The 14,655-nt window shown below is 48.2% G+C and overlaps 1 protein-coding gene across 3 annotated transcripts in view; it reads right to left on the bottom strand.

Annotated features, from left to right (window-relative positions):
- Positions 1–1,067, bottom strand: part of COL2A1 (collagen type II alpha 1 chain) — a 31,356-nt gene extending 30,289 nt beyond the window's left edge. For 2 of the 3 annotated variants that reach the window (XM_055295096.2, XM_055295097.2), the window contains exon 1: positions 828–1,067. In XM_055295096.2, coding sequence (XP_055151071.2) covers positions 828–912 — 85 coding nt within the window. In that variant the 5' untranslated portion in view covers positions 913–1,067. The remainder of the gene's footprint in view (positions 1–827) is intronic. The other variant, XM_063611261.1, reaches the window with a different exon arrangement.
- Positions 1,068–14,655: the final 13,588 nt, after the last annotated feature.

The raw sequence follows: 14,655 nt of genomic DNA, 5'->3' as shown, positions 1-14,655 counted from the left end.
GGCGGGGAATGGGGTAAGACGGCGGGGAGGGGGGAGCTATTTTCGGGGACATTTGAAAAGCACGGTCTGGTTGGAATGTTATCGTCTTTCAGATGGCCTCTCCTACTGGAAGTTTCTGTACCCTTTATCAGAAGAGAGGCGCAGGCGGACGGAGGGAAGTCGAGATGAGCGCGAGGGCTGCACCTTGCTCCAGGGCCAGCTGGGAGGGGGAGGGTGCCCTAAAGAGGCTCTGAGGTCTCAGAGGGCCTCTCGGAAGCCGTTCTTTGTGGCCTGGGATTTCAGCCCACCAGTGTCAGAGTGTTAGTCCCCTTTGTCTAACTCTGCTTTGAGCCCACCAGCCACCAAGCCTCGGACAGGCTGTGAAGTCAACCCTTTGGCGTTTGCTTGCTCCCTCGCTCTCGCTCTCTCTTTTTCTACTTCTAAGTTCGATGAGTTGAGATCTGTTTTTGCTGAACTCGAAGAGCTTCGAAGAGGCGAGCTGTGTGCATGTGCGCCTAATGATCAAAGCTGGTGGAAAAGAGCCCATTTATATCTGTGCGCAAACTTCTCCGAGCCAACACTTTGCAAGTTCAGTATTCTAGCGCAACGTAGGGACCTGCAAATACTTGCAACCGCGATGGGCACCGAGGACCCTGGGACAGAGTCCTTGATTCGCAGAACTCTGCTTGGTGAACTTCTGCGTGTCCTGTGCCTAAGTCGGCGCGCTACGACCCCGGGAGCTGTTTTAGCCCGGAGCCGCGAGCTCCAGAGCTGGAGCGGGCCGGGGAGAAGGATGCTGAGGGACGCATGGAAAGCAGGCAGGCAGGCAGGGGCGGGGGACGACTTACGGACATCCTGGCCCTGACACCGAAGGACAGCGGCGACGAGCAGCGTCAGCAGCACCAGCGTCTGGGGAGCCCCGAGGCGAATCATGGCTCACCGCGGGGCCTGGCTGAGCCGGGCCCGGGCGGAGCGCAGCGAGGCGGCAGGAGCACGGCGCGGGTCCGGGTCTCTACCGCGCCCTCATGCAGGAGGCCCTTGGAGCAGGAGGAGGAAGCGGGAGACCTGGCAGCCCAGCAGCGCTCTGCGTCTTCTCCCCGCCGCGGCGCCCGTTATATGCGCCCGGCCCCTTTCGAGGCTGGCGAACTCGCCCAAACCGCGGGCCGCCCCCTGCCCCCCGCTGGGCTGTAACCTGAACCCCCCGTCCCCGGAGCCCGTCTGGGCCCTGCCAGTGCCCGCACCTGCCCAAGCCGGACCCCCCTCTCTGGGAGTCACGCTTCCCGCCCCCTACCCCTAGTGCGCCGAGTGGCCTGATCGGGCGGGGCGCAGAGATGGCCCCTGCCCCCCAAACCCAGGGCTGCGGCGCTGCCCCCCTCTGACCACAGGCGGGAAGGGGGGCCTCCGGCCCCTCCCCTCGGAGTTCTGCCGGAGTTGGAGGGGAGGGGGGTGTTTGCAGAGGCGCAGGCCGAGAGCCCTACACCAAGGACGGAAAAGACATGGGAGGGAGGAGGGAAGGCGGTAGAAAGGAGCAGCGGAGGGAGAGGGGGCACCGCGTCGGGCGTTTGGGAGTGGGGACAGGGAGGAGCCCACAGAGTTATTCAGAGTCCTAAATCTTGGAGACAGGCTAGCTGAGCCAGATCTGAAGGGTTGTCCCGACCTATCTTTTAGCCCTTTCCTGCAGTACCTGGTCCCCAGACTCCCACCTGGACGTTCACAGCGACTGCCCTCCACCCCTCCCCCGTCCAGCTCTGCGTTGAAAGCCTCCTCTGCAGCACAGGCCGAGGTTGGCCTGAGCCGACAGCCAGGAAAAGAGCTGGTGTGTTACTGCAAGAAGGAGACCTGTGTGAAGGTGTGGGGGGCAGGGCAGGCCCTGGGAAGGGGACTGAAAAAGCCACAGAGGACGAAGGGAGCCGAGACTAAACGGTGCAAGCTGCCTGCCGTGGGGGGACTGTCTAGCTCCAGGCTCAGACATGGTGTCTGCTGTTCCTGGCTGGGGTCCGGGAGGCCCCCGAGGAGTGGGCACTGCCGGCCGGCGTAGAGCAGCTTTGGCCAGGGACGGTTGGTCACTGCTGCGGCCCTGGCCAGGGATCGGGGAGGCCGATCCAGCTGGCGAGTTCTGTGAGCCGGGGAGAAGCGCCAGAATTTCCCAGTCGGCCCCCTAGCCCTCCGCTTGCCGCCTCACCTCACCTTCCCCGGTGAGCGCCCTCTCTCACCTTAGCCAAACTGCCTTCTCCCCAGGGCTTAGCTGGTCTCTTCTCTTGGTCTCCGGTGCCTCCTTTCATACCAGGGAGGAAACATCCCCAAACAGACCTTCCTCTTGAGCGATATGGTCCCCCAAAGAACTTTAGGCAAAATGAAACTCAGAATTTGGGGTCTGACTTAACCAGAACTTCTGCCCTCCTGGGCAGTTTCGTTTCTCTGGAGCTTTCCCCCTAGAAGCTGAGAGCACTTGAAAGAAGCTACTTCTGGGCCTTAGGCTTCCATCAGGGGTCCTGGGACCCCATCCCTAGCATATCATGCTTTGACACTTGTCCTGGTAGAGGCTGGAGTTGCAAGTGCTCTGGTTGGAAAGGGAAAGAACTCATTGCTGAAGGAAATGCTTCCAGGCTTTGTCCAGTCTGGATGGAGACGGGGAAGAATTCAACCAGTTTCCAGCATCTCCCCTACCTGCCACAGGCCTTACTTGTCTGAGTCTCCAGGTTCCCATTCAGGGGCTTGTATTAAGCTCTGGGCTCTTCCTCAGGCCCAATCTCTGCTAGAAGAAAGCTGGTCTCTTGCCAGCAGTGCCCCATGTCCTCTTTGGGGCTCAGAGGGTCCTATATTCTCTACCTGGAAGATAGAATGACCAAATTCCACACATTTATCAAGACCTCCTAGGTTAAAGCCCCTCTGAGAAGCCTTCTCTGTTATCTCTGGAACACAACTTCTCCCTGCCTTTCTGAATCCCCCTGGCATTTATAGCCTAAGCTACATCTGTTTTTGTGTAGTTTTAATTTTTTCCCCTTATATCCATTGGTCTTTATCTCATCAATGAACTTGGAAGATGCTTGGGGACAAGAACTGTGCCTAGCACAATTCTAACACATAGGAGTTAGGAAAGCCCCTGTGGACTAATAGTTTAGATACAACTATAAAGGTATTTATACCACTGACTTCAAATACAAGTTGTCATAAAAATTCAACAGAAAAAAAAAAGAGTTTGGGAGAACACACTAAACTATATGGAAAAAATCGAAGCCTAGTTCAATATGATCTAGTTTAGTGAGCAGCAAAGTGGTACAGACTTTTGTTGCAAATTTGTTCTTAATTTCATCCTCTAGCTCTGTGATTCATCTTTGCCAATAGACTGTATCTACATATAAGAGCTTTGGATTCCTTCCAGCAATCATGGTCCATCTATGAATACAAGTTAAGTTCTCCACCCTCTGTGGGAAAATGTCTTTTCACCAGTGATGGGAATTGACATAAGAAAAATAAAATTTAAAATTTAAATTGACAAAGCAAAAATAAACTATGGAAATTATTAAAATTCTAAAGCCAACTGAACACCAACATTAATATTTTACCCATCTGTGACTCCAAACAACTAATTAAAAACCTCTAATTTGTGACTCAAACTGGAATTAGACCTATATGTGGCACACATATGCAAATCACTGATTTGGAAATTGCTTGTCCAACAATCTCACTATCCAGACCATACCCAAGAAACTGAAAAGAAGGGGTACTAAACCACTAAATAGCCAGAATTTATCTTATATAAAGCTATGCATTTTGTGCACTGTAGAGTCTTTCTTACTCCATGTCTGTTAATTCATAGTTTAGATTATTGTATTAACACGTAATGGCATCTGACCTCACCAGTTAGACGCAGAAAACTAGAGGTAAGATAGGACAGCAGCAGTTGTTGATGAAGCACAATGAGAACAGCAAAAAGGGAGAGTAAGAGAAGACACAGAAAAGCAATATGAAGTTGACACAACAAATACAAAACATGGTAGCCGAAGGTCAATGGGGTAGGGTCTATGCCCTTACAGTCATCAATGCTTCCAGGGAATATCCCGATCTACGGCATCTGCTGTAGTCTCTGTGATTCATAATGATAAACTGAAATGTCCAATAAAATGCTAATTTAAGTTTAATGTGGTCTCTTTGAGGAGACAGGAAATATGTATTCCATATTTGAGAAAGGTTGTAAATAAATGTTCATTCACTTAATGTGAAAAATATTCTATCATAGCAGTGTCAGATCAATAAGGAAATGCTGCAATTTCTAGAGCTACTGAACTGAAAACAAAGAGCTTCTGTTTTCCCCAGCTGGCAGCAGAAGAGCATCGATGGCTGAGATGAGTGTCCCACATGGCCAGCCTCACTTACACCTTTAAGTACAGCATGGGTAACCGTAGGTAGAACAGTTAGAAATTAAACAGGTACAATAGGGTGCTGTGGCTCACACCTGTAATCCCAGCACTTTGGGAGGCCAAGGCCAGAGGATCACTTGAGGTCAGGAGTTCGAGACCAGCATGGCCAATATGGTGAAATCCCGTCTCTACAAAAATATGAAAATTAGCTGGGTGTGGCAGTGTGCACCTGTAGTCCCTCAGGAGGCTGAGGCAGGAGAATCTCTTGGACCTGGGAGGCAGAGGTTGAAGTGAGTTGAGATTGTGCCATTGCACTCCAGCCTGGGCAACAGAGCGAGACTTCATCTCAAACAAAAGAAAGAAAGAAAGAAAGAAAGAAAGAAAGAAAGAAAGAAAGAAAGAAAGAAAGAAAGAAAGAGAGAGAGGAAGGAAGGGAGGGAGGAAGGAAGGAAGGAAGGAAGGAAGGAAGGAAGGAAGGAAGGAAAGAAGGAAGGAAGGAAGGAAGGAAGGAAGGAAGGAAGGAAGGAAGGAAGAAAGAAAAAGAAAGAAAGAAAGAAAGAAAGAAAGAAAGAAAGAAAGAAAGAAATTAAACAGTCACAATCAGTGTATCTACCCCAAGTCAGCCCAACTCAGAGAAACAGATGGATTAAATCAGCAATATTGTGTCATGTAGACAAAATAACCATTTCACTATGTTTCTCTCTTTTATGGAGGCATTAAATTTAGACTCAGGTTGACACAGCCTAATTGGGAAAGATATTTGTAGAGAGGCTGTAAAGAAAAGATATCTTTCTCTTCCTCTACACAAATCCCATTTAAAAATAGTGATAAAGTGAAGAAGGATTCACATTCCAAAGAGGTAAGCCCACCCCAAATATGGCAGGTGGTGAATGCACAGACTTCACACAGCAGCCATGCCTGGGGGTGGTGAACCCAGCTTACTCAGTGACACTCAGCTTCTGTCGGTTGGGCTCCGTTCAGACAGTCTTTCAAGATGTGTTTATGTTTCCCTTTGGCATTTTTGGGGCAGAGTAACAGGATCAAGACTGTTCGGGATAGGGTTTTCCAGATTTATGGTGTACATTCCATTCCATAGGAGCATAAATGTGTTACTATGTATTCTCAAATGCAAATAGCACTAAGAATCCCACCCAGTCTCCTCCATCCTGTCCTAGTGCTGTGCAAATTCAGCTTAGGACTCGTACTGAGCACCTACTTCTGTATGAGATGGGGATACAGAGAGGATTTAGATACCACCTCTGCATCTGTAGGGGAAATAGGAAAAAAATGATTGTACACAATGCTGCAAAAAAGGTATCCCACTCTCCCCAACCCCCTAAAAAAAAAGAAGAAGAAAGAAACAGAAAGAAAGGAAAGAAAGAATGGCATTCTGGAAGCCATGGAGTAAGCTGGGGGGAGGTTTCCTAGGAGAAGTGTGTCTCCAAGCATGGGTGGGGGTTTGAAATGCAGAGGTACAGTGAGAGGACAGGATGGCTCCCAAATGGAAGCGAAGAAGGGCAGATGCACCAGAAGACATGGCAGTGGCCCCAGGACAGTGTGGAGCCATCCACAGGGCCCTGGGAATAGGACATGGCAGTAAGGGGTGAAGGCAAGGCCAGACATGGAGGACTCCTTGAATGCCACCGAGTCCGGCTCAGACCTACCTTTCTTCTCATTTTCCCCTCTTCTTCTTACTTCCTACTAGCTAGACCTTTGCTGGAAAAGATAAAGGTGTCTGGGCTTTTTTAAGGCTTACAGTTTGAAGAAATGTCTATTTTTATACAGAAATGATCTTCCCATTTCACTTTAAAAACAAAGACAACAAAACTCATGTGAAATCTTGCATTTTTTTAAGGTGGGTAGCTTTCTGCCTTTAAGGAGCATTTGTCTCTCTCATCAGCTCTTGATGGTTCTGAGATACAGGAAGAACACAAATGCTTAAATGCAGAGATGTTTGAGCACTCCCAGCAGAAGTTCCATGTGAAGCAACTGGTTCTACAGTAAACCACAACCATTCCCAAGAGCCAGAGAGCATCTGTTCCAGGCACTTCTCAAGCAATAACACAACATGGGGGTTCCAAGGGATACCCTTTGAGAGGTCAACAACCCACGAGACAGGTGGAACTCTCTCTCCCCATCTCTCTCCCTTCCTTGAACTCCTATTGCATTTGGGTATGGCCAGTTCTATCGAGTTACGCCTTTAGATCGTCATCCATCCATCTATCTATCCGTCCCTCCGTCCCTTCCTCCCTCAAACGTGAAGAAACCCCATGTGAGTCTATTCACATGGCTCCTTGAGAGCAGGGCCCATAACTTAATACCCTTAACTTTTCCCCTGCAAAGCCTGCTTGGTGCGGTCACATAGTAAATGTGGTCCATGGACCAGCGGCATCAACCTACCCTGGGATCTTGTTGGAAAAGCCGAACCTACCAAATCAGAGTTGGCTTTTACTAAACTCTCCAGATAAGTCATATGACCATGAAGGCTGGAGATGTGCTGGTCTAAATATTGGTCCACGGAAAGTTCCATATGACCCTGGCTAACAGAGGGGTGTGGTCTGCATGGTCTGCAGTCACACATGACTGGGCTCAGGCGTGCACTGGAGGCAGACAAGGCAAGGAGGGGCCTGAGTTAAAGGTGGCAGAAGGGAGAAGTGAGTTTTAAGGAGAGGAATGGATGGAGGACCCTAAAGGAGGTGATGGATGCACGGCTTTGTAAAGCCTGCTGCGGTCTTTTTTAAAAGCCGGTGGGGGGTCACTTTTCCTATGTCCCTTTTTTCCAGTAGGAATTGGGCTCAGTGCAAGGAAGAGACTGACCCATGATTAGAACTGGAGCCCTGGATTCCATGGAGACAGTGTCAGGGCAGAGCCAGACGGGGAGCGGAGTCAGCCACCTGAGCCTCCTTCCCATGGTGGCCCCTTAGCCCTGCCCCTCAGGGACTCCTGACTGATGAACTCCTCCTAGGTGGGACGTACCAAGGAAAGCAAGGAGCTAACTATGATGTCCCTAGGACTAGTAGGGTGGGTGCCACCGCAGAGAAAGCCAGGCCCCTGCAAACCAAGTTTATCCTGCCCCACTGCGGGGAGCGGGGGGCAGTGGGCCTGCCCTCTAGGAAGTCCCTGAAAAGCCCCAGGGAACATACATGTGGTAAGTTTCTAGTGAGCTCCTTTGCCAAAAACAACCTTGAGAGGGAGCAGGACAGTGCATGCTGCCCTTCCCCATGAGGGCCCCTCAGCTGTCCCCACACCCAGCACCTATCCGGAGGCAGCCAGGGCCCCACTGTGCTCTGCACCGCCCCAATCTCCACTCCAGCCTCCAGGCCAGCTCCTTGGCTGATCACCCACCCACTGCCCTTGACACTCTCCCTCCCAGAATCCTGGGTGCAAAATCTTGGGGTCCTGCTCAACTGTCTCCCCTTACTCTATCCTCCCTCCTGTTCCATTCCCCCTCTCATTCCTCGGCCAGCATTTCTTCATCCCCTGTGTTGAGCACAAGCTATGTACCAGGCACTTGCTAGGTGGTATGGAGGGACAAAAGAAAGCTCTATTAGACATGCATGTAAGGAGATGACTACCTCTCGGGGGATACACAAAAAGCCAAACTGTAAGGTAAACAAGTCATAATATATTGTGATGTTATGTGGCATTCTATGATGTGCTGTAGCACAATACAGTGTCATGGACAGAAGCGCTCTGTTCTGCCCTTTCACTGAAAATAGCTCTTCCTGACACAGCCTGGGGTAGTGAAGGCAGCTTGGTCACATCTGTCCCATGGTGTAACTAATCTTTAGGACCTGCAGAGACCTGCCTTCCTCTGCAATTGTAACCGTACCTCCAATCGTGAGTTTCTTCTGGCAGCTTAACTGGGCTACCAGCGAGGTCCTCATTATGGCTTTTGCTCCTTGCCTCACAGAGACCCGACTCTGGAATCCTTAGCCAGTGGTATATGAGCTTCCTTCTCATGGGGGATAGGAGGAAAGAATCCCACATGTGCTCCAGTTTCCTCCCATGCAAGCCTACCAAGAGGTCCATCTTTATCTTAAAAGTGCCTAGAGGCCGGGCGAGGTGGCTCACGCCTATAATCCCAGCATTTTGGGAGGCCGAGGCGGGCAGATCACCTGAGGTCAGGAGTTCAAGACCAGCCTGACCAACATGGAGAAACTACTAAAAATACAAAAAATTAGCCAGGCATGGTGATGGGCACTTGTAATCCCAGCTACTCGGGAGGCTGAGGCAGGAGAATCACTTGAACCTGGGAGGTGGAGGTTGTAGTGAGCCGAGATCGTGTTATTGCACTCCAGCCTGGGAAACAAGAGCAAAACTCCGTCTCAAAAAAAAAAAAAAAAAAAAAAAAAAAAAAATGTGCCTAGAAACTTACCACATTCCTAATGCTTTCCTGGGTAAAAATACAAAGAAGTGAGGGTTGGCTGCCTTTTAATTTCCCCAGATTAGATGCTGCAACTGCACTTCCTGGCTCTGTCCTCTTGAGCAAGTGAATACGCTTCTCTGACTGAGCATCAGAGAAGTAATCGGTAAAACAGGGATAACAGTAATTTACTCATGGGCTTGTTGTGAGCAGTAAATGAAGTAACAAACATAAAGCCTCGGCAGAGTGCTTTATGCGGGAGGCTTAGAGTAAATGTTTATTATTGCTAGTACTACTCTCCTTGGTCTACATCTGATTTATTTGCCCTTCCTGCACGCACCTGCCATACCACAAAGAGACAATATCATTTATCTGTTTTTAATTTGGGTCTCATAAAAATTTTTGTCTTAAGTTATGTTTGCATGAGTTTGGATTATAGCTGATACGATCTAGGTTGATTGACAAATATCCTGGAATTTAAGGTATAGCGTTGAAAACATCTTAATTGTTTTAAAATCTGTTAGGAATAAAAACTAGATTAAGAAACTTTCAACATTACCTGAAAAAAAAAAAACAAAACTTGGCACTGGGGATAAGCGGCCCCAATTCTTCAGCACAAGTTCTCCCTAAGAAGAACAGGAACTTCTAAATTGATCATGAAGGCTCGGAAGGCTTGGTTAGGTATTGGCCTTCTCGTTAGTTACCAGCTGAAACAAAAAGCCAAGTATGATATAACCGTGGGAAGATTACTGTTTGGGAAAAAACTGTCTGCAAGGCCTTTTAAATTTGGTTTGATAAGAAGCTCTAAAGGATCTAACTCAAAAAAATAAGAGGGAAAATCTGGTCCTTCTCATGTCTGGATAGTGCCAATACTATATTTTGTAGTCAGAAACAGTTTAAAGTGAGTGAAAAAGATACCTGATTGTATATAGGTGTTTCTGTTTCTTTAAATCTTGCTTGGAGTTTTGTAACTTTATTTCTAAATTACCTGTCCTGATTCTCCATGATCTTTGTACTTAGTTGTATTAAAAAAAGTTTCTAGTTTGTAGGGAAGATGTATTTAAATAGAAAAGTGAGGCTGGGTGTGGTGGTTCATGCCTGTAATCCCAGCACTTTGGGAGGCTGAGGCGGGAGGATCGTTTGAGCCCATGAGTTCGAGACAAGACTGGGTAATATAGCAAGACCCTATCTCTACAAAAACATTTAAAAATTTAGCTGCATGTGGCGTTCATGTCTGTTGCCCTAGATACTGGAGAGGCTGAGGCAGGAGGATCATTTTAGCACGGGAGGTTGAGGCTGCAGTGAGCCGTGATTTTACCACTGTACTCCAGCCTAGGTGACAGAGCAAGACCCTGTCTTAGAAAAAAAGAAAGAAATCTTAACTGAAAAAAAAAAAAAAGAAAAAAGAAAAGTACATGTGCCAGGTTATTCAGACTCAGTCCTCAGATAAAACAGAGTTCACCTGTGACAGAGAGTCACAGTTGCAGGCAAAGTGCCCAGGAGTGCTGACTTGGCAAATGCAGCCTAACTGCAAACATCACGCCATTCTCCTTTTCCACAAGTATTGTGAATATCTTACGTGTACTTGTGAACATACTGAATATATTTTGCTCTTGATGAGGTAATAACTACTGATATTTACTAAATGCGAGCATTTAGGAAATGTTAGATTCCCCTAATATTAATGCCTTTCATCTGTCCACTTCTGTGTGTGTTGGCCTTTGGCATTAAAGAGTAGCCAGTACCGTCGTGTAGCACAGATTATGAATGGAGATAACACTCAGTGGTAACACTGGCATGGTTCTCTAGACTGAGAACTAGTAAGTAATGTGATCAGTACTGGGGTAGAGAGGCAGTAAGAAGATTTTGAGAAATGTTGGCTGAAGTAAGTTCATGCATTTGTAAAGAGCCAACTGATGACCACGTTGGCGTCTTGGGCTGCATGGCTTGTAAATTTCCAGTGTGATGTATCTGTAGACCTGCAAAAGAAGCTACCGTTCTCTTCTTTACCAGCTGGGAAATATTTCCTATGATTATAGTGCTTACAGCTTCCCCTTTCTTTCTTTCTTTCTTTCTTTTCTTTTTTTTTTTTTTTTTAAGAGATGTGGTCTCACTATGTTGCCTAGACTGGCCTCAAACTGCTGGGCTCCAGCGATCCACCTACCTTGGCCTCACAAAGTGCTGGGATCACAGGCGTGAGCCACCATGCCCAGCCACTTCATCTTTCTTTACTCACGGTGAGTTACTCATTAAAGATGTTGCTTTATTGCTGAGATATGTGCAGGGGGTGGAGGGAAGGTTTAGCCTTCCCCAAAGGAGTCTGCAATGTGTATCCTGCAGTAGGATGTGGTGAGTGTAAGTGAGAAGGTAGGAAAAAAGCAATTTTATTATCATCCTTTCCAGAAAAGAACTAAAGAACACCTACCTTGTATATTGTACTAGAGATACATATTTATGTAATATTCTATTTCTATTGGAGTGGCTTATACATTCTTGCAAACCTCATGGACATGAAGCAGTGGAAAGAACACTGGACTGGCAGTCGGGAAACCTAAATTTTATACCTAACCACGTGTCTAACATGTTGTGTGATTTCAATCAAATTGCTTTACTCTGTGGGCTTCAGATGTTTCAGTGGTGAAATGAGGTGGCCACACGTGGCTCTGTGATGGGTCCAGTTCCAGTTTCTTTTCCACTACCACTTTATCCTAGCAGAACAATGACTTATCAATTAACTCTGAAAATCAGTCGCTGTGAAGCTAAAACGAGAGCGCACCTAGCTGAAGGTTTAACTTACCCACTCAGTGTGGCTAAGGCAGATGGGGCCTCCCTCTGCTTCTAGGACCCAGCATCCCAGTCCCAGCTCTGCCTCCTGTGTCTGTGACAGCTGCCCAAGGAAAGACAGAGCAGCTATGCAGGAATAGGAAGCAGGCCATCTCAGGAACTTCCCTTTCCCCAAGGCTCAGGAAAAATGCCCAGAGAGAGAACATCCAGATTTGTCTCCTCTGAATTAGGCTTGAAAGATGAAGGGTCCCATTAGGTAAACCTGGGCGTCTCAGCCCATCTCCCAGGCTAAATGACTAATGATGGGCAGATGCTCTGACAGAGGAGGCCACCTGGAGCCCTGCCTTTTTTTTTTCTTTGGTCCTGAACCATGGGCTAGCCAGGGATAGAGGAAGTATTCCTATTGCAACCTGATCATTGACCTCTTCCAAGCTGACATGCCCACTGAACCACTGGATACAACTCCATAAGACTGCTCATTGATGCCCAGGTAGACATTAGTTAATCAGTCAGTGTTTATATGGTGGTAGTCTTTGGACAAAGGCACAAGTACCTTAACTGAAGCAAGCATTAACTGAGCACCTATTACATTTCTAGTTCACAGACACAATGTGGGGAGTATAAGGGAGATTTTCACAGTCCCTGCCACCAAGGTAGCTTCAATCCACATTTCAAGAGATGGCAACTTGAATAGGAGTTGAGAGACAAGGAGATGCTCTAAGACAGCACTGCCCCAAAGAACTTTCTGTGATGAAGGAGAGTCTCTCTGTGCCATCCAGTATGGTAGCTACTAACTACATGTGGTGACTGAGCACATAAAATGTGGCTAACACAGTGAAGGAACTGAATTTCTAAAGTTTAAGTTGTTTTAAATTTTAATTAAGCAGCAGCATGTGTGGCTGTTAGCTACCATGTTGGACAATGCAGTGTGCTCTTGCTACTTGAAGTGTGGTCTGCAGACCAGCAGCATCTCATCACCTGGGAGCTTGTTAGAAGTACAGAAGTTCAGCCAGGCACAGTGGCTCATTCCTATAATCCCAGCACTTTGGGAGGCTGAGGTGGGCAGATGACAAGGTCAGGAGTTCGAGACCAGCCTGACCAACATGGTGAAACCCTGTCTGTACTAAAAACACAAAAAGTAACTGGGTGTGGTGGCATGCACCTGTAATCCCAGCTACTCAGGAGGCTGAGGCAGGAGAATGGCTTGAACCTGGGAGGCAGAGGTTGCAGCAGTGAGCCGAGATTGCGCCACTGCACTCCAGCCTGGGTGACAGTGCGAGACTCCGTCTAAAACAAAAAAAAAAGTACAGAAGTTCAGGTCCCACCCCAGACCTGCTGAATCAGAATCTTCATTTTAACAAGATCCTGAGGTCGTTTGTTTACATGGTAAAGTTTCAGCACTGGTCTGGGTGGGGCAGTAGTTCCCAGTCTTGACTGCATATTGGGATCACTTGGGGAGATTTTAAAACTCCTAATGTTGTGACTGCACCCCAGAACAAATTAAATCAGAATTTTTTTGGTGGGGGGACCCTCGTCAGTATTTTTTAAGCCCCCCATGTGATTCCAATGTGTGCCTAAGGTTGAGAACCGCTGCTGTCAAGCTATGCAGCCTGCCAAGGGCACACTCAGATGGTAAGTCCATGTGAGGGCCAACAACTCACTTCTCAGCCTCTAAATTCGCTTGTTGGACCCAGCTAGCTGGGAAGCCAAAGGGACTTATTCATCCTCAGCAAGTGTAAGAATTGGCTGGGGCTTATGTTTGTTTCCAACATCTAAGCGAGATGTTCATTAGTTTTTGACAAAACATGTCTAAATACCACACCACTGAAGGGTACAGAAGCAGCCTGCATGACTGAAGGCTGGGAAGAGTTGATTCACTTCCTCACTCTGGGACCTGGATAACCCTGGCATCCCAGAGCAGTCCCGATGAAGGGAGCCATTCTTCCTGTCCAGGGTGGAGGCCAGTGTTTTTCCCAACGTCACTTGTCTTCAGCTGCCCTCCTGCAGCTCGGCAAGAATGCGAGGGGCACTGGGGCCAAAGAGAAGAGGCGGGTTTCCTGAAGAGCAGGATTCTCTCATCCTGTTGATCTGAACAGGACCTCAGAGGCCCCAGCCACTTTCTAGTGATGAATGACATTTGCAGAGATGAAGCTTCATCTCTGAGCTGGTGAGGATTTGGGAAAAGCAGTCTGAAACCAGCCTCTCAGGAAATGGGTCCCATGAGCAGCAAGGCCGTCCCAAGGGGTGGAGCTGCAGCCCCCATGTGCAACGTGGCTCTGAAGTCTCACTGAGAAATGTTAGCCTTGACTTGGGTGATGGGGAGGTGCAAGTCATTCACTCTGGAAATGGGATTCCCTAACTAGATGATTATTGACGAATTTGTCTCAACATGTCCACAGAATGTCCTAAGCTTTGTATTCACAGCTGTTCTCATGCATTCATTCCATGCCGGCCTTAGAGGACTCAGTCAAGACAATGGTGCCCTCAGGAAGGTTACAAGAGAGCAAGCTGTGCTGCTTTGCCCGTCTTGGGATGAGGTGAGAGGGCAGCACTGGTTGGGTCCCAGGATACCAGGCAGGGCACCTCTGCTGCTGTCCCTTCCTCCTATGGGCTACCACGCTTCTCTCAGATATCCTTAGAAAGCTTTGTTAGCCAGCAGGTCGCTGGGCCACAAGCCACATGTGAATGAGGCTCGCCCTGTCCCCTGACTAGGTCTGAGCATAGTTCCAGGGGAGAAAGAGGGAGGAGGTGCGGGAGCATTGTCCCCCTCCTGTCGCTGGTAGGTGAGCTTGTGTCCAGCGGAAACAAAGAGAAAGCTGGCCAAATGTTGTTATCTCCCCCAGCTGCCTGGACTCTATTGCCATCCCTTGTCCCCACGAAGACTCCCTGTCACCCCACCCGCACTATTGTCTGGGCTGTACAATTAGCACTTTGTTAAATGTTCTCTCATTCTTCAGTGGCACCTCATTACTGAGCCATAAAACAACGGGGCCCAGCAGGTTCCTGGGCGGTCAAATGGTCCAACCCTCTTGACTTAGAGACGCGGAAAATGAGGCCTCAGACAATGCTGTGTCCAGCCATAATGGAGCCCACGGCAAAAGGAAGAATCAGTAATATTGATCCTATATTTATTTAAATGTCTGGTGTTTTGTTCATTATAGATTT

This window comes from Symphalangus syndactylus, chromosome 10 (genome assembly GCF_028878055.3).
Source record: "Symphalangus syndactylus isolate Jambi chromosome 10, NHGRI_mSymSyn1-v2.1_pri, whole genome shotgun sequence".
Classification (NCBI taxonomy): Eukaryota; Metazoa; Chordata; class Mammalia; order Primates; family Hylobatidae; genus Symphalangus; species Symphalangus syndactylus.
This window is presented reverse-complemented; position numbering and strand designations above follow the sequence as displayed.